General features: G+C 34.6%; 1 protein-coding gene across 1 annotated transcript in view; it reads right to left on the bottom strand.

The window, feature by feature from the left end:
* The window catches only part of LOC106871838 (uncharacterized), a 46,004-nt gene extending 24,888 nt beyond the window's left edge, over positions 1-21,116 (bottom strand). The window contains exons 1-7 of the mRNA XM_052965558.2: positions 20,197-21,116; positions 14,274-14,401; positions 12,344-12,399; positions 8,834-9,043; positions 7,552-7,616; positions 5,413-5,531; positions 3,025-3,146 (exon numbers count right to left, since the gene is read on the bottom strand). Coding sequence (XP_052821518.1) covers positions 3,025-3,146; positions 5,413-5,531; positions 7,552-7,616; positions 8,834-9,043; positions 12,344-12,399; positions 14,274-14,401; positions 20,197-20,322 — 826 coding nt within the window. The 5' untranslated portion in view covers positions 20,323-21,116. The remainder of the gene's footprint in view (positions 1-3,024; positions 3,147-5,412; positions 5,532-7,551; positions 7,617-8,833; positions 9,044-12,343; positions 12,400-14,273; positions 14,402-20,196) is intronic.
* Positions 21,117-21,461: the final 345 nt, after the last annotated feature.

The raw sequence follows: 21,461 nt of genomic DNA, 5'->3' as shown, positions 1-21,461 counted from the left end.
AAAACCCTTTGAATACTAACAACCAGCTAGCCGGGCTTAAATTCTTCACCCTAACTTACTTTATTCATACACACCTTCTTTCTCCCCCACGACCTAAAATATTTCCTCACCCTCTCCCCTTCAATTTATCCTTTCTTCAAGTACTAATCCCACTCGTATTAAATTCTGTGATTCATTACATTTACATTTATGTGACACGAGCAGAATATCATTAGAGGTAAAAGATATAAATTTGAATGCTATAAATGTGCTAATGAATTCATTTTAGCAGACTGAATGTTACAATTTATGGTTTGTATTGTTATATGCTCGGGAGAGGGGTTTACAGGTTGATTAGAGATAAAGTAGAATGGGTAGATAAAATTAAGAAAAATAAATAAAGTAAGTAGACATGATAGAGAAAAGTTAAATATAAATAAGGTAAATTTATTGGTAATAAAAGAATGAAATATTCATTTATAAAGTATGAATAAAATTTAAAAAAATTATATATGTGCATGTACGTGTATATATATATTTAGCTACCATAATAGCATTTATTAATAATAAGAAATTAGACGCATTCTATACAGCTAGAAACACCACGAACAACCAAATCAACAACCCTCCAATTAATAGAACTAACTCCAACCCTAATCCAACACCCCTTACTAGTAGGGACGCACACCAAAAAAACAATAGGGCCACACAACAACACACAGACATAGACACCCCTTACAACCTATGTGGCTGTAGAGATAGGAATAAATGTAATTTCTCCAATAGATGCAAGACCGAAAATATAGTTTACCAATGTGACGTACAAACAAACAGCCACACTAGATCTTAGATTGGTGGGACGAAAAACCAAATACAGGTTAGATATAATGAGCACCTATCCAGCTTTGAAAATAGAAATAAGGCAAATTCAACAGGACTTAGTAGGTATATCTGGAAACTAAATGACAATAAGATAGAATATAAACTAAAGTGGCACATACTAAAAGTAGCTAATTCCTATAACCCAACTAACAGACGCTATCAACTCTGTTTAACTGAGCGCCTCGAGATCCTAACGGCTAAGAATGACCTATTAAACAGGAGATACGAATCTAGCCTAATCTGTCTTCACGCTACTAAATACTCTTTCTCTAAGTATAATTAAATATATAATACATTACACTTCCTAAGTAAAACTAAATAAGCATAAAAGAATTTTCCTTCTAAGTATAATTAATTATAATTAATTACGAATAAGACCAGAGTTAGCCCCCTTTTCACCTAAATTTAGGGTTGCTTCCCTGTACTAACACCGCCGGTGCTATAAATATACGACGCATCCCTCAATCATAAAATCACGTGGAGATGCATTTGATTAAAATCGGAATAATGAGCTTAAATAGCACCCATCCTACATCCCCTTACAGGAAGACCAACACAACTTCAACTAAAACGTAAGGCTTTCTTTACCTAACGCTATTATTATACCACCATATACATTAATATATCCACTAATCACTTCTCCTACATCTCTCACACCATGAACTCTTAACATACTCGTCAACATTCTGAAGAGATCTGCCAAACCATTGGCCAGATTGAAACGTGCGTAAATGACTAATTACATAACCTCCACATAATAAAACAATGGATAACTAGCCCAACCGAATTGCTTCTTCTCGTATTTTTTGCTCCATTCTCCACACACACACACACACACACACACACACACACACACACACACACACACACACACACACACACACATATATATATATATATATATATACGTACGTACATGCACATATATAATTTAAAATTTTTTTATTCATACTTTATAAATGAATATTTCATTCTTTTATTACCATTATATATATATATATATATATATATATATATATATATATTGATAGAAAGGACAACAAAAGAAAGAAAGAGACCTAGATATTATGTAAATAGAGGAATTTATCTGTAAAAATACGTGACACTTATTCAGTAGCCATGATAAAACTCCAAGTTTCGGATGCCGGGGTGGGAACCCACGCCAACATCTCTTAAGTTATCTCGGAGTTTTATCAAGCCTACCGAATAAGTGTCGCATATTTTTACACACACACACACACACACACACATATATATATATATTATTACCAATATGTATATATATTTGGAAAAATTAAAAGAAAAGTTTTTTAAAAGAATATTTGCATAGTGTTCAAATACAAGTGGCATTTTCCTTGTTACTGCTTGTTTCTGTCTCTCTTGTTTCACAACGACCTCAAACCCACATGAGTAAACAAGAGAGACAGAAACAAGCAGTAACAAGGAAAATGCCACTTGTATTTGAACACTATGCAAATATTCTTTTAAAAAACTTTTCTTTTAATTTTTCCAAAATTTAATTGTTTTCCATACTTACAGTTGAAAAAGTCTCAATGACTGAAACCGGTACTCAAATGTTTTTTTATAAAATTACTTTAGCATTTTCTACCTTGACTTTTTTCCATATGTATCAACTCGTGTGTCCCTTTTCAACCTTATATATATATATATATATATATATATATATATATATATATATATATATATATATATATATATATATATGTATGTATATATATATATATATTTACATTATTTACATTCCTCATCTCTTAAATATAGAACTGTATATATATATATATATATAAGGTTAGTAGAGTTAGAGATTGGAATAATCTTCTAAGGGATAAAAATACCCGTTATACTACCGGTGTAATTACCTATGTTAACCCTTCACATACATATGCAAGCATATTATGCTCATAGGTTAAGACAATAACAAAGTTAAACATGATTTATCGTGAATCAAATTTAAAGTAAACAGAAAATGGAAGTGATTCCTTAACTATCAAACATCATTTCAATGACCCATAGAATGTTATGCGATATTTTAAAGTCGTAAAGCAATGAATACAGTTATATGCAAACTCATCATCTGTATGCTTTAGTTAATTGCAAATGACATACAAATGTAGGAAGTTGTAAGAAAAAAAAATTACTTACTCCATTTATTTATGATTTCAAAGTGACCGATTTTGCTGTACAGAATACCATTGTTATCAGGGCTTACTTTAGTCATACTCCGCATTACTGGATTGCATACAGTTTTGTTGTCACTAATCGCCCTAGAAAAAAGAATTTAGTTCGCTATATATATATATATATATATATATATATATATATATATATATATATATTTATATATATATATGTATTCCCTATCCAGTTCAGGAGCACAACACATAAATACACTGCAATATAATTTCTTTCCTCAACAGGCCCTGCCCTATTTAACATTGTCCCGAAACAGATCAAAGAGGAAAAGGATCCTGTAGTAACGCTGTGCGCATGCGTAGTCTCACGCATGCGTGGAATTCAACAACCAAGCGTTCCCGCTTCTATTCTGTCTCTTTCTTGCTGGCCAGCGATTGAGCACGGACGTGTTTAGCTGTCTCTCTCCATCTTCCGGACTTACGCTCGACAGCTCGCTTACATCTACATACCAACGTCCCAACAACCATGCTCACACACACAGAGGCTGTAACAACAAACAAGAGCTAAAGATGTATATATTAACCACCTTAAATAAATAATTGTTATGTTGATAGTCTGGAGTTCAGCGTTTCGTTAATTTCTTAATTTTATATAGGAAAGTCAGGTATACATCTAATGATGTATAACCCGCTTTCCTATAATCCCATTACCTTTAAATGGAATCTGTACAAATTTCTTCAAGGAATACCTATACCTGAATACAACTCACTCAACAAGAACTCCAGACTCGAATGGACCATGATACCACAAAACTTGACTTAAAGAGGATTTAGATAATCCTATCAGGTGGTGCTATTAAGTTAGACATGGTTTGGACATATTTAAGTTTTATCTAAGTTTATACACACACACACACACACACACACACGCACACACACACACACACACATACACATATATATATATATATATATATATATATATATATATATATATATATATATAAAAGTATGTGTGTGCGCGCGCGCGTGCATGTGTGTATCCCAGTTTGTATGATTGTGTAGAGAAGAATATATTAATCAATGAAATTCCAGCTTAGTCTGATTTTCGCGTCTTATTATTTGCAATTTTTACAATCTTACAATTTTGCAATATTGAATTAAACTAGTACTTTCATGTTTTACGCAGTCATTAGGTTTATGTAGTGACAGTCGCGTTCCACAATTGACAGCTGTAGTGAAATGGTTGGTTTAACCTTTAAATGCCCTCTGATGGTCTCCAGCAGGCTGAATCATACGATTTGTACTTTGACCAATCAGCATGTGGCGTAGATGTCATGATTTGGCGGGCATATCAAGGATTCTTTACTTTGACCTCACCTGAAGGAATAATTGTTTGGCCATATTTTGGAATGTTGTAAACAACATTCTTGTTTTCATTGAATTCTATTGCTACTCCAGAGATTTTTACATTTCAATCGAGTCAATGTTCATTTGGTGAATCCTAAGATCCTCCTATCTCTTTTATTATCGCTGTTGTTAGTGGTGGCGGTGGTAGCAGTAGAAATAATAATAATACTTATTATTATTACCATCATCATTACAATTATCACCGTTACTATGATAGTTCATTTAGAATGTTTAAATCTTATGTTTGGCTGGAGTCAATGTGATACAACTTCTGTACTGATGGTACTAATCTAAACAGAAACACATGTCAAATGTTATACTTTTTCTCCGAAAAACAAAACAAAACAAAAAGCTGGACCATCTTTCTATCTTTTCCTTTATGGAAATGCAAAATTACGAAACGTTCTTTATTCATAACATTCCCCATCATTCGAAGTCGGTTGCAACAGCCACTAGACTTTTCGCGAATGGAAGGTAATAATATTAAATCAAGAATTTGTATTGAATGGCATTTAGTATATCTTGATACTTCTTTGTTGTCAAAATTCATGCCACTTACCATTTTGCGTTATTTCTTTTGGTTCATTTTTATTTTATCCATTTGTGTGCCCGTTCTTACATACCCACACTCCTCCCACTTATTCGTATAAAACTCAAGATAAATTAGAATCTGAAACATCTATGAATGTAGATGAATCTTCATTCATTTATTTGAAGGTCTTTAGATATGAAGATTGTAGACGATGTGAAAACATCTAAATGCTCTCTTAAATTGGTTTATAGGACATTTTTACAATTGTTATCTCAACAGCTACAGGCTTTCAAATATATGACTGTATATTTATCTACATTATAAATATTTCATTTACACACAAACACACAAACAAACACACACACACATACACACACACACACACACACACACACACAAACACAACTTAAATATGAAATAAAAACATGGTATACAAGTTAAGTACACTTTACTTACATTAAAATGGTGAACCACCCTACAATCTGATTTATCTGAGGTAGGTAAATGCTGTGTGCTAACAAGGGTTTGGCTCCTGTGAAGTTTGTTTGTGCTAAGGCAAAGGAATTTCCAAGAATCTAGAAAGATAAAGAATCTTGATGTAACAACAGTTTTGTTTGTCTGATGAATAATAATAATAGGGCTGCGCAACACACGGAAGATAAAGATTTCAGACGACAAACAGTGCTCCAATGTTTTTATTCGACCTGTTAGAAATATCAATGAAATCTTCTTTAAATTACACTCTATTATCTTGAAACAAGGACACATTATATAATATAGTCCAACGTATACTGTATCTCAATAAAAGATACAATGGTCAAAGCTGGAACATCTTTGATCATAGGCCTGCTGGAAAAGAGCTAGTCTGGTGCTGAATAATGATCACAAAGAAACAACAATGACGATGGCACCACCACCACCACCACCACCACCACCATCATCGACAACAACAACATCAACTACTACTACTACTACTACTACTACTGTTGCTGCTGCTACTGCTGCTGCTGCTGCTGCGACTTGGTCTGTTACAAAATATTTGGGCTGGATTTGAAGACAATATGGCTGCTCTCTTAAAAAAACAAAGGTATATTGGATAATGTGACCTATATCTGAATAAAAGACCAACAAGACTCGATATCTTTGGTAAATGGTCTACTTGATTAGAGATGACTTTATATATAACAACGACAACATCAACCAAAATAGCAGACATGTTCATCAGTGAATTATGTAGTGCTGGCAGAAGGTCATACTACTATCCACCCTTAATGGAATTTAGATAGTTTTTTTCTTTAGAGGCTGGTTGCCACTCCTTTCCCTACTCACTTGCCAAAAGAATAAAAAAATAAAAAATGTACATTAATAAGTGTCCAAATCTCTCTCTCTCTCTCTCTCTCTCTCTCTCTCTCTCTCTCTCTCTATATATATATATATATATATATATATATATATATATATATATATATATATATATATATATATAACATATTTATTTAACTTCTACTTATTTAATTGTGAGAATTTCAATTTTTATTACAAATTTTTATTTATTTAAATGTATTAGTCTTATTTTTTGATAGCTTAGGTGATTATATGTATATTTAGTTAAATTAATTTTTATATATTTTAATGGGGTTATGATTCACTATGTATCACATGTATGGAGTATCACATGTATGAATTATTTTCAAATAATAAGAGTACATTATATATAAGTCGAAGGAATGCTTTTCTCATTAGGAAAAGTCGGCCGAGAAAGGAGCATGTGGGGAGCGATATCTTCTTAGCCAGCAAATCCTGTGTCTTCTTGCTGTTTTCATTGAACCAGTCTCTAGGTCTGAAACATCATTGTGGCTAGGTGTTCCCAAAGCACTTCTGCGGGAAGTTAGGATCTTCGAGCTTTCGCTGGAGCTTACCGACTTCATTTAACAACATTACGACACAACTCTATACAGCATGCAATAACTCTGCAAGGCACACAGTGGTACTACAAATATATTACCATATTAAACGACACGACAATGCTGCAAGGCCCACAACAATACTGCAGGACGCTCATAAACAAAATAATACACCCAATATTACAAGTCGTACACCAATACTACTTAACATTCATCAATACCATAAGACACGCAACAATACTATAATATATACTACAATACTAAAAGTCACACAGCAATACTACAAGACATACAATAACATTACAAGATATAAAAAACCTTAAGATATACATTGACTCCACAAGAGAGACCTACAAATTTGTAAAGGAATCAGTAGCTATATCCTAGTATCAATACGATATGTGACATTTCGATATATTTGTGTCGTAATTAGCACTTTCACTCTAAAGATAAAGAGGGGTTCTTTTCCAAATGTTTTCAGTATTGGGTAAGTAGATAAAGTGTTTACCTATCAACCCACATATGTTTTGAGTTCATATCTATTGAAAGTATTTCAGGACACATTATTGTAGTTTTTTAACCTTAATTTCGTTTTGACAGAGGCAGTCTATGATATAAAAATTCTTCTGATTTCTTCTATGAACTATTACTTCACATTATAGACCGTAGTGATTTAAAACTTTGTGCTTACATTGTCCAGGGAGAAGGATGCGGTGACGGGAATGGAATCGAATACGACACTGTCTCCTTCACAGTCTGAAATAAACAAGACAATATAAGTGCCAAAAATAAATGATATGATAAAGATGATAATTTTAATATTATTGTTATGACAAAGGCGGCGACCTGGCAGAATCGTTAGCATGCCGGGCAAAATGCTTTGCGGCATTTCGTCCGTCTTTATTTTCTGAATTCTAATTCCGTCGGGGTCGACTTTGCCTTTCATCCTTTCGTGATCGATAAAATGTTGAGCACTGGAAGTCAATGTAATCGATTGATCCCTTCCTCAGAAACTGCTGGCCTTGTTCCAAAATTAGAAACGGATATAATAATTATGACATGTCTATCTAAAATCTTCTCTCTTTTTATGCAATATTGCGAAACATTTGTGTTGTTTCTCAAATTATTCAAATATCAAGGAAAATACAATAAGAGCAAACCTTCAGATGACTCACAGTTTGGACTATTTCACAGTCACAAGAAGAGAAGTCCATATTGCATGTTTTGTGAGAAAAAAATGTTTATTTAAATATAACTCAAAATGAAAAATCTAAGTGAAGTAGATGGAATGTAGGGATATAAATTATCTTCAAACAGAATGGATTTCTATGAGTCAACCAACAAGACAAGGATAGGGGTATATCAGGATCACTGACAGGATAGATATTGTTTGAATGCTGGTAAAGAATGATGATTGAATCAAATTTGAAGAAGAAGCTAAAGTCTATTTCCATGGGTATCCTTTTATCTCCGGTGATGTCATACTTCTTTAATGTCCTAGTCACTCAGATTTTATAATTTCCAGAGGTTTTGATGACCCATGTGCATATTATCCGGAAACCCTAATATGTAAAACTAGAATTTATTCTTCCGGATGCTGTAGTTCTTCGGATATGACATTTGTCTAGCTATATTACTTATTCTGATCCCTCGAATGCTGTTGTCACCCTCAAATCAGCCCTGATCGAGTAGACTTGTGATCACACTCATCCCATTTTTACTTATGTATAGGAATGAGTGTGATCACACTATCCCATGTTTACTTTTTTTTTTTTTAATTGTAAATTGTAATTTGAAGAAGCTCTAGTTGATCATTTTAGCTGGTCGAACGTCCGCATTGAAGATTCCTCGTTAGCTTGACCTCAGATGACATAATCTCAGAATGTATCACTAAGAACTAATTCTCATAATCTGACGTTTTGTTTTCATGACTATAATATATTTTCTCCCTTAAATGTGAATGTGAAAGTTACCTGCACCCAGGTACGTCATTTCTTCAAATCTTCCACTGACAGTATTTATTTCAGTCAGAATCCGTATTTCATCATCGGGTTCCATTGTGCGCGTCCTTGAGGCTATCTCGAAATAGTAATGGTCTGGATGACATGTAGACTCTGTGAGATCGGTACAGTAAATGAGCAGTGCCGTAGAATTGTAGTCCGTTGAGACGATCCTCACTGTAACTGAAAAATAATAAACACATATTGTACGTTGCTTATTTGCATAAATGCTTGCAGGTTTTTGCTTGTTTACTTATTTTTTGCTGCAGAATTCTATATATATATATATATATATATATATATATATATATATCTTAAAAAAAGAAACGTTCGTATATACATGCATTCACGCTTACAGCCACTATCACACACACACACACACACACTCTTTCTCTCTCTCTCTCTCTCTCTCTCCCTCCCTCTCTCTCTCTAATATTTGTGCCTTCAGCAATTAGTTTCCATGTCTGTGTCAACTCTGCGCACGTCGGATGCCTCTTTGAACTATGAAACACGGACCATGCTTTCTGCGCTCGCACTTCCAGAGACTTACCTCTTTATGATCTCACTCTGGTTACGATGCGCATAGAATAAGTTACCTGAATTTGCGCATCCATCATTTGTCTTGCAGTTAGTTTGTCGTATTTGCTTTCCCACAGCAATCACATTTAGTTACAGTGCCAGACACACTAGGCTTCTGCACTTCATTTAAAGCACCTTCCACAGAATGCACTCTTCTACCAGAAATTTTCCTATTAGACCAAGGATTCAGAATGGCACTCTCTGCCTCGGCTCCTTCAACGGAAGTCCGCAGCTGCACCGTTCCCACGTACATGTATAAACAATTCGGTATCCAGTTACGAGCAAACTCACTTAACGCTGTTCCCAAGCTGACACGCACGAAACCAGACGGCACGCTCTGTACATAACCGGCCCTGTATGCTATTGCAACGCACTCGAATATGCACCTGCTGTCCCAAATGTATATCCCCAGATTTCCTTTCTTATTATCTTTCATATTTCTGATCTTGCATTACATCCACCTGTATCCTGTACACTTTATATTCTTCATTCACAAATTAGAATGTTGTTAAATTTTCACGCAGTGTACATCTCTGTCAATTTTCCTAGAATCGTTTCGTTTTTGAAAACATCACTAAAAGGTGATAGTGATGAAAATGATTGTTTCCTGGATTTTTAGCCAAGAATCAAAACCCCAGACTAGATTTTTTTCTTCTGTAGGCTCCTTTCTATTGTTCTCGGCAATTGCAATTGTAAATTTATGCATGTCAACTATCATACTTAGATAAGTTCTGTTCCTTAACTTAACAGCTCAACGGAGATAAACGCATTCACCTTCTTTTGTTCTTCAACCTACATCCAACTTTCAAACATGTATAAATACAGAACACTAAATAGAATTCTTCCTTCTTTATTCGGCATCGCTGCCGAAAGTGCATGCTCTCTCTCTCTCTCTCTCTCTCACCCGGCACTTTGCCAAAGGAACATGCCTCTCTCTTTTTTTCATCCAACACTTTGGCGCACGAATATGTCTATATCTTTCTAGTATGCCTATTTCTCTTTACTATCCGATTCGTGGCCGGAAGTACAGGGCTGCTGTTCTTACTATCAACGTCCCGTCATCGCTGTAAAACAGCCGACTGATACAGCCTTTGTAACTTGCTCCTATCGAAGAACTGACTCATAAATAAAATCTGTAAGAAATAATCTTTTTCCTTCTATTGGTTCATTTAGTGCATATCACACTGTCCCACGGAATTTAGATAATCTGCTATTAATACTACTAACTGTTGCATTCATTACATCTATCAGTAATATATATCTGTTACATATGTGATACATGTGGTCAGGAAATGCAGGAATCACGGCAATTCCCTCTCGAAATTTACTATTCAATTTGTCTCTTCATCATCCTCTTCGTGACTGATTTATAAAAGTACAAATATTTCAATGTTCATTTTTAATTTTAAACTCTTTTGTGATAATCAGAAAATTTCCTTAGAAGTAATATAACTGTTGCAGCTTCAGAGTTGTGCTGATGCTGCTTTATAAAGCAGAAACAAACCCTCACTTTTTTTGGTAACAGGATAATCCACACATAAATCCATTGTATTGTTATATAGAATATTTCGGAGAGCATCTTAAGTTACCAGCTTCCATAGTTTCTTGAATGAGTTGCGTAGAGTGGTGGGTGGGTGTTAGTTTATTTCTTTACTTTCTAAATTCTTCGAAACTTGTGTTGCATTCAAATAAAATACTCAGTCGAAATATTTAACCAAAATAATATGTTGTTAGTGTTATCAACTATTTTGCTTTGATTAAAAAATTTGAACTAAACTATATATAGGGCTATGTAGTTTCAAGGTTAAATATACCGAATGAACTTCTATGATTAACCTATTAAACATTTTCTACTTCATTGAAGTAGTATTCTGTCACCAACACACAGGCTATGTATTTTATAAAATGAAGTTAGTTTCACCTTATATAGTGTTCAGTACCCTTTGCTTCAATATTAAGAATGCACCAATATTAGTGTCATTGTATAAATCACCATAAACAAAACTATTTTCGACGCTATTCACCAGTGCATCAATCTAGATACGTATCCTGTTTACCAAATTTAGAAAAAGAAAAACTTTTTCCCTATCTACGCGCATGTCCATCCAAAATATCTTCCATGAGGGTTGTAACTCAACCTATCTCTATTGTGTGTATCAGTCACCCACTCCTCTACCTCAACTATTACGAAAACATGTAAAAGTATAGGTATATTGTCTTGGTATGAAAACAACTTGTGAAGACGTACATGAATGAATCTGAATTCTTCATCTATACAGCAGAAACTCCAAAAATTATATTTTCATTCATTTGTGTTCTACACTCTTCCATATCTTTATTCTATAGCTCCATTTGTACATATCTATATTTGTTAAAACAATAGCTCCACTTATATATCACTCTATACATTTAAAGCCCATCTCATTGAATTACTCATCTACAAATATTTAAAGTATACCTCCATATAGTTATCTCTCATATAATCATATTACACTTGCATTTAGTTACCTTTATAAGCATTCGAACTAGACTGCTACAAATCTCTCTCTTTCTATATATATTCAAACATTTCTATTAAAATATCTGCATATATATATTCCAAATATAATTCCATACAGTTAGCTTCACATATATTCATACAATTTATATCTCTACAAATATTTAAACTATTCATCTGCAGTCAATATGACTTTTTATACGAGTATATTCAAACTATATTTCCATTTATATACATTGAAGCTTTATTCCTATATTATCTTTATATCCATTCACGCTAAACACCCATACAGTTATCTATGCATATCGTCAAACCATACATTAATACGATAGTTTCCTCATGCTTTCAAGCGTTTTATCACAAGAGAAATACAAAATGCAAGAGAAATAAGAAAAAAATACACTTACTGTTTTTGTCTGTTTTTGCCACCCCAGTTACAGGTGTCGAGTGCAACTTGTTTTCTCTATTGCGAAGAAAAGAAAAATCATATATGTTACCAAAGTACTTTAGTTGTAGTAGAGAGTATTCGAGCTAAATTTGACGATTTTAATGTCTCCTTTCTTTCAAGAACAGCTTGATGTATTGGAAAGCATGAAGATTAAAGAAAGTCGTAGTTGAGAAAAAGGTAGCTAACATGGAGGATTGAAAGCCATTTGAATACCGGAAAAGAGTTACCAGTATCATGATGACTTGCGCCGCGTATTAACAATAGTGACGGCATGCCTGCTGCTCAATGCTCTGTCTTAAGGCTGTAAGACGTGACCTGGAGAGCTGCAACGGAAACTACGAAGCAGTGACAAGCAGGAAGGGACACAACAGGCGTTCTGAATGTGTCAGCACGTTAGAATTTATTCAACAGCCGGGGCTCAATTCAGACAATTATGTGAATCTGTTGGAGACTGTGAGCAAACCCTGGCTGGAGAAGGTTGCTATTGAAAGGCCATACATGTGGCAGCAGAAGCGGCTGTCCGATAATTTGTACGACTTCACCAGCCCCAATTTCTGGCCTCCTAATTCCCCGATTGTAATCTCATGGATTACTACGTATGAGGTACGGTTGCGAAAGCCACTACCCGCTCTGCCTACCATATCAAGGCCGAGTTGATGGTCAAGGACTAGTTTAGTGTTTTACAGTCCTATAAAGTATTCCCTTTGAATATCAAGTTTCAAAAGGTGTACATAAAGACATTATCAATTATTATATAGATGTCTATATACTGGAGGATCAGCACTAAAAGGCTGACTGTATGCTGTTCTAGAAATCATGTCAAAGTAATCTAAAGAGTTTCAAACTTAAACCAGAGGTTACAGAAGTTACAAATCTGAGTCAAGAGAATATATTGTAATATATCTGGATATATGATTAAATATTGCTATTCTTTCCGCTTATCTCATGATCCATGAGTATGATGACTATATGTGTGTATGTGTGTGCGTGCGTACACACACACACACACATACACATATTCATAATTATATTAGAAGGTACACGAAGCACCAGCTCACTAGAAAGTGGAAGTAAAAGCCCCCAATTTAATCACCAATCTCACTGAAAATATATAACGGACCAACAGAAATCGGGAAAATGAGCAGAATTTAACATACTATCTCAGTTAAAAAGTCGTAGAATGAGGAAACAGATATATCTGGATCATTATTTGGAATTTTGGCTAGAACCTCAATTCTTCTCAGCAGGTCTTGTCTGTCTGTCTGTCTGTCTGTCTGTCTGTATGTATGTATAGCTAAAATTAGTAAAGCAGTAAAACAGTATATCACTATAATGAAGTAACATGTTTTATCTGGTCTTACTGGTCCCATGTCGTGATTAATGAGCGGTTCTGTATGACGTTAACAAATCATACATGTGCCAGTACATAGCCTCTCCTTATATTATTATGTCTTCACTAATACCTTCTCACGGTGTCAGTCTTTGTTATAAATATGGTGGTGTGACATTGTATTGGGTGGTTTAATTGATTCTACAGCCTTGGCTTGCTAACCTTCGTTGACAACTAACTTAGGAAATGGTCACGCTGATATAAAACCAACAGTTTAATGGTTCAATCACACCGAACTAGTGTAACCTTAATAATGGCTTAAAAAGAGAGGAATTAGTGAGCGTAAATATTGATATTGGATTACAAACAATCAATCATTTTGTTGAGAGACCAATACTTTTTGCTCTTGGGCAGTAATAACTCTGGATATTTTACAACTCCCTTTTCTCGTGTTTCATCAGTGTTAAAATTGCATACAATAAACTTTTCATTCAAACGATTTAAAGCTATCTTATTTTCCATTTGTTAAAAATATTCCGATTAAAAGGACGAACTTTACCTTGCATCCGTTTCCACAAATGAAATACTTCCTCTTGAGTTTGAAGAAAATTCTTTAGACTCAATATTGATTGAATCATCGTGGACAAATTTCTTGCTTTTCCAAATGGTGTGCCAAGTTCCTGAAAACTGACCACCAAAGGTTGATTATGAATATGCTGACGTGCAAATATATTTTATGTATGTATGTATGTATGTATGTATGTGTGTGTGTGTGTGTGTGAGTGTGTGTGTGTGTGTATGTATGTATGTATGTATGTATGTATGTATGTGTGTGTGTGTGTGTGTGAGTGTGTGTGTGTGTGTGTATGTATGTATGTATGTATGTATGTATGTATGTATGCATCTCGTATGTATGCATGTTTTCTTTTTCTCTGTTAGATTTAGAGTTAATTTGGACCTCCCACCTGCTTGGTAGTAAGGTTGTGAAACTTAAGAAGGTCTTGCAGATTTTTATTGTCCCAGATATTGTGACTATTTGTAGCTTATGGATTAAAGAGTTGTTTTCTCTCCCCTACAACCCAAGTTCAGCCATATTTTGCTCCAGGCACGTTGGTATGTATCCTGTTGCTCCAATAATAATAAACATGAATCCTGGATTTGCAAACTTCTGATCTACGTGATTAATTGTTTGTAGAAACCCTGGGGACTATTTATTTTTAACTGACAGTTTCGTTCCCTGGTTACGTTCTCCTTGTTACAAGCGCATTTATAAAAAGTATTTTCCTCCGTCTTTTGGATCCTGTAACATTGCTTGTCACATTTCGCTTGTTCGCATGTTATTTCACTAGGATATATTTGCATTTTTGCCAGTCAAGGCGATCACAAACATTTAACACGGCTCTTTTGTTTCATTTAAAATGTCTCTTGAAATTTATAGTTTTGTGAATCAGTCACTGTGTGCATATATATAGATATATATGTGTGAGAGGGCATGTGTGAGAGCGTGAGTATATGTGTGTGAGTTAGTGAGTGTGTGTGTGTGTGTGATGATGTGTGTGTGTGATGATGTATGTGTGTGTATATGTGTGTAAACTTGCACTGATAGAGTAGCTGTTGCCACACGAATCATGTTAGTATACAAGTTTGTGGACTTCATAACTGCTTATGTGCGTGTATATGTTTTTGTACTGTTTACGTGTTTACACACTGTTATGCCTGTTTAAGTACTGTGTATACTATTTATGCTTCTATAGGTATGTACATATATATGTAGATACATTGATAAAATTTTGAAACAACTGCTCATGACATGTATGTCATCCTCAATTTAATTCTACTAAGAGTGCATAGGTGTCACTGTTAGATGCTAACTTGCATCCCAATCTCTTTTGTGTATCAAGTTGTTGCAAGGTTCGAAAGCGAATCGACAAACTGCCAAGTTAAAATCACAGCTTACCAACAGCTTTTTCATGATATCGGCCGAGTTGTGGACCAATCAGCATCGAGATACCACGTAATGCATCGTTCTAGAAGCTGAGAACGTTCCTTTACAAAGCTTATAAATAGGCACGTTTTGAGTGTTAAACTTCAATTTGTAGCCACCCGCAATTAAGCTAACCATATTCTCATTTTGCTGCTCTTAGCAGCCATTCTCATGGCTTTCACTTAACCTATATAATAGCTCTAGTTCACCAACATGAACCCAGTATGTATATTTTCTCCTGTCTAGGCAGTTTACTCACAGAGCTTTCTTATTAAACTATTTGTAAGAGTTGTCCTTTCTACTGTGTAAATTTTGTTGTCGCATTTTCAATTGATGACCAGCATGGAAAATATTTGTGCGGTGAAATAAAATTCTGTTATTTGTTCACAAGTGTTGTCCCATTCATTTTACGCAGCCAGAACCCATCTCAACTACCAGCATCTCATATCCTTCACCCTATATCTATCATGGCAACAGTTAACTAAACCTCGTGACAATGTATAACTGTTGTTTCTTGTTTCAGTAGTGCAAAAGTATAACCATCAAAGTAAGAGTTAATATTTAGGTTGTTGGTTCAAGATAGACTACTTTGATAATCTATGTTAGGTTTCCGGTAACATAATCAAATATGTATGCATGCATATGGAGCAAAATTTCTTGTCAGATTTGAAACCTGAACATATGACTCACTGACTCGCCGTGTACCTATTATACACTATGGAAGAACCTCAAAGGTAGGTTTTTATTTCTTGTTTCTTTGCTAGCCCGGCAAAATTTTTTCACTTGTTGGTCGCATTCGACCAGTCATATGAATTCACTTGAATCTGTTTCACGACGTATCTGCGTTATGATAATTATTAAAATTGATATTCGTTTAACATTCCATGATGAAAAATATCTAAGACGACAAAGAACAATTCCCTATCCGGCTCAGGCCATGCAATATATGTTGACAAATTTTTCTCATGCACACACAAATAGTGTTATATGTACGTGCTCGTAATGACAAGATACTCTGTGAACTTTGGTTAACCAAAAAACTTTTTGCTGTTGATTTCCTTAAACATTTCTGAATCCGCTGTGATGCAGTTAACTCCGTTTAGCGTTCAAGAAAATACTTTTATATCTTGAAGAAAGACTTGTCTATCATCCCTTTAAAAATTTACCGCTTTTTTATTTGCAACAACATATACACTTAACGTAAATATTGGTGACCAAGCCCGAATAAATGTTTAAAAATAATCTATAGCTTTCATTGATTGAAACTGGTGAACGTCTGAAAGCTTTCCGGATTCCTAACAGGTTAGAATTGGTAACCCGACAAAGTGCAGGACATCTTTTTACTTACTGGGCCCCTTGACCTTCACAGGCTCTCTTAGATCGGTGAGTTTGGTGCTATTAATGTTCGTCTTGAAGATTTCTATGTGAACACTCGCGACAAATATTTGAACAAAAACAGAATTCCCGAGGTTCGACGTTTTAGAAAGGAAGGAATGAACGCAGCGATTATTGCGGGGAACACAATAAAGGAGATAAGAGGATGGGGTAGGGGTGGGAGCGATTTGGGCGGCAATACATAATTGGAAGTGGTTTGAACCTAGCCTGCTCTAAGGAGAAGCTGCAGCAGAAGAGGGCGCAGAAAGAAAATATTGCGCCTATGGAACAGAGGCTGGAACAAATTTGTGTACGACTTTTTGCCAACCAGTCGAGCAGCCCTTTTCTGCTGTCTAGAATGTCTTTGTATGCTGTAGCAACACGATCCCAAATATGGGAGCAATACTCCATTATGGATACCACACGAGCTTTGTAGAGTATCAATAATTGTCGGGGGCTGAGATACATATCGGACCTGAAGAGGTCTAGTCTCTGGGATGCGGTCCTAGCTGTGTTTAACAGATTTTTTGTTGTTAGGATAGATCCTCATTGAGAGCGAAACTTAAGGTTGGAACGATTTCGAGGTGCCTTCATATATCAGTAGTTATTTCCAAGTGTATTTTAACATGGAACTTGAATTTTTGATGTCACTTCAGTCAGATGTTGGTCGTTTGGTTGAGACATATGTATAACAGATAGTAACTCAACAATCTTCCGGATTACATACATGTTTGATTATGTTACCAGGACACATATATTCTTCAACTCTTCATTTACTCGGTCAGTAACTTCTCAGTGTCTCCGTTACGATAATATATTGTTAACAGCTTGGATATAGATTCTATGTTTAAATTTTGGTGTGAAGATGTTTATCACCATGGTATAATTCTAATGGAAAACCACGGGTACTCCTTCCTATGAGTGTATGCATTTCTCTAGGGACACTTAAAAATACTTTCGGTTGTACAGCAAGACTAATTCCCTCCGTATACGCTGGGGTATGGAAATACGAATAATACGAAATACATACATACATACATACATACATACATACATACATACATACATATATATATATATATATATATAACTTGATCGTACACACATACGGTATAGACATACATATTTATTTAATTATTTTTGGTATACATATACATACATACGTACAAATATGCATACATACATACATAGATACATACATACATACATATATATATATATATATATATATATATATATATATATATATATATATATATGTATTATCTAACGCGAAGAAGTGTTAGCGGGTCACAACAGACCTAGCCAAAAGATGCTTTAGGAAATGAGCAGTAAAAATTCCCTGATGAACGAAAGTTAATACTTATCTTATTATGGGCATGTATATGTAACATAAGCTAAATTTATATAAGAACATTTTGTCCAAGTGTGTGTATGCTAATGTAAGACACGTTGTTTTATGTTAGAAGCAGTTCTTGAAACAAAAAACTAACCAGGGGGACGAAGTGTTCTCTGTTGTCTCGGATAGCAATTTTCTTTATGGATAGTGAAAGTATTTGGGTATCTAATGTAGTCAGGTCGTTTGACTTAGTGATTGTCAGATGTTCACGTCGATTACTAAAGAGAATAAAGATGGCCACTCAGGGAGAAATAATTTAAAATTAGGATTTGTTCACCTTTTTTTAATGGTTTATTTATAAGAAGAAAAACTGCCCTCATAAACATTTTTTAGATTTTCTGTGCCTGGTGGGACTAAATACTTACTCAAATGCTCCGCTAACGGCACCTACGGGCCAGGTGATGGTGTTAACAGAATGATGGATTAAGTCTACCGAACAAATCACTGAAGATTGTTGAATTACATCATCATTTCAAATATGGTGATTGTTTCTCGTGGAATTTCGAGAACTTAAGGTATCCACCGTTTCTTTTTTATCATGAAAAGAAAACTAATCGTTTTGATGAACGATTGACAAAAGTTGAAAGGAATTATTTGATTTATAAGAAGAGTCGGTAAGGATATTCGTCCTAATATGTTTAGCTATTGAGTACTGTTCATGAGAAACAACAAATTAGAAGGATTTCAGAAAATCTGAAGACTGAAAATTTCTATTGAAATCGGGATAAGATAAGGTTTTCAGAAAAAAAATATCAACCAATTAACTCGCACATTACAGATACAATCTGTAAGTAGAACAGTAAAAATATGCAAGACTTTTCTCAAGTTTAAAACGTGACATCATTTTTGTTATCTACATTTCAATGATGGAGCTTTGTATCTTTATCAGAAAAGAACTCCTTCCTCAAAAGAAGAATTTAAATAATCAATAACATCCATCCATCCATCCATCCATCCATCCATACATACAATACATTACGATACATTAAGCGAATCGTAAAAAAAAATAAAGTGATGTAGCGAGTTGAAGATTACTGCATTAGAATGAGATGAATAGGAGCTGTATAAACGATTGTGAATATTAATGTCACCAAGAAAATAATTTCAAAAAAGTTGGAATATAATGGAAATCATCGATGCAAGAAGAGGTACAGTAAATGTGGTGGTCGGAAGAATTCGGAGATCAGTGGATGAGGCATTATTTCTTCGGAGGAGTGGGTAAGAGAGATTTTGAACTAGAGTAACTAGAATTGTGCACCATATAATTCAGGCAAGAGAAGTGAGCAGCAGGAACAGTAACATCTATGTATACACAGATACTTTCGGAGTTAAGTTTGAGTCAAGTGTGTAGCGATGACAATAGAGATAGTTTGTAGATAAAAGCTGAAAGATTTGTTTCTCGGATAATAAAATATGTTGTTTGCATTAGTAATAAGTCATGTGTGTGGTCTAGGTTGGATCGGAGTCCACGGATGTTAGAGAAGAGGAGAGATAAATTGCCAGGTGGTTTAGTTTTATCTTTGGGTGTCTAGGGAAGAGCAGAAGGTGTTTATGCGTTCTTACCAAATGCTTACAACAGAGCCGACTCTGATAAAGGCACGTCCGAGAAAGTACTGTTAAGTGGGGAGTAGTGCTGGTATTGGCGGCGGGGAGGGAGGGGGCTATAGTCTTCCCAAGTTACCAACATATGAAAGTACAGATAGAACTAATAGTAAAGAGACTTACCATACTGAAGTCAAAATTCATTTGATTTACTGAACTCAGATTAAATGGTACTTCCTTGTTCAAGGGAGCTGCAATCACCAAACTGGACACAACAGTCACAAACAACAACACAATTCCACACGACATGTTTCAATTTATGAAGCTCTTGTAGTTCTTGAAATAATAACGATTCTAGTATCTAGAAGTTTAGTTTTGGTTTTTAGATTATTGACCACTAAAGGATCATACCTAAACGGGTAGAAAACCAACAATAAATGCAATAGTAACAAAAATAGCATCAACGAACATACATCATTTATGTAGATCGGTTATGACTTTCTTGTATACTAAAGAATTGGTAAAAATGTTCCAGTTACTGGTGTTGATAAGTATCACTTGATATTGGTAAATTAATTCTTGGTTGCTTCAAAACAAAGTTGGGCAAAATTCAACAGAAAACTACATTTAGTTGGAAATATTCAGCATAACAAAAAATTGATTCCAAGACTTTAGTGAGATTTCCTGTTTAAATCGATGCCAAAATAGGAATGGAGTCGGTATGTGATTCTGTTAAATGATTTAAAGAAATTATTTACTTACAAGGAGGTTTTTTTTTTCAGCTAGAGAAACCTCAAATAACAAAAGTATTTCTAGAATTTCAGAAAACATTGAACTGTGGGTAATTTCACCCGTATTCTGGTTAAACATACACAAAACACACATTCATACATGGTCAAACACACACATAAACATTAGGTGTGCATGTGTGAGCGTGCGCATGTGTGTGTGTGTGTCAGCGTACGAAAGTGAGAGAGAGGGGATATATATATATATATTGAGAGAGGGAGAAAGAGGGAGAGAGAGAGAGAGGGAGAAAGAGAGAGAGAGAGAGTGAGAGAGAAATGGAGATATTTGGGATATTCGAGTGACGGTTGATGTTTGTTTTAATGTGCGTATTTATTTATATAAAACGTTCGTGTTTGTACACAAGCACACGCACATACATACACACACACCGTTTCTATATGCATATATATATATATGTGTGTGTGTGTGTGTGTGTGTGTGTGTGTGTGTGCGCGCACACACACACACGCGAATATAATGTAAATATTTGAATAAAATGAATATATATGTATACACACATACACACACAGATATATGCCAAGAAGATGATGTATATATATATATATTTACATATATGTACATGTATATATACGTGTATATTTGGCAAAAAGAAAATGACGATTCCGAAATACAACAATACATATATATATATACATATA

Source organism: Octopus bimaculoides, chromosome 2 (assembly GCF_046866305.1).
Source record: "Octopus bimaculoides isolate indiv1 chromosome 2, ASM4686630v1, whole genome shotgun sequence".
Taxonomy (NCBI): domain Eukaryota; kingdom Metazoa; phylum Mollusca; class Cephalopoda; order Octopoda; family Octopodidae; genus Octopus; species Octopus bimaculoides.
This window is presented reverse-complemented; position numbering and strand designations above follow the sequence as displayed.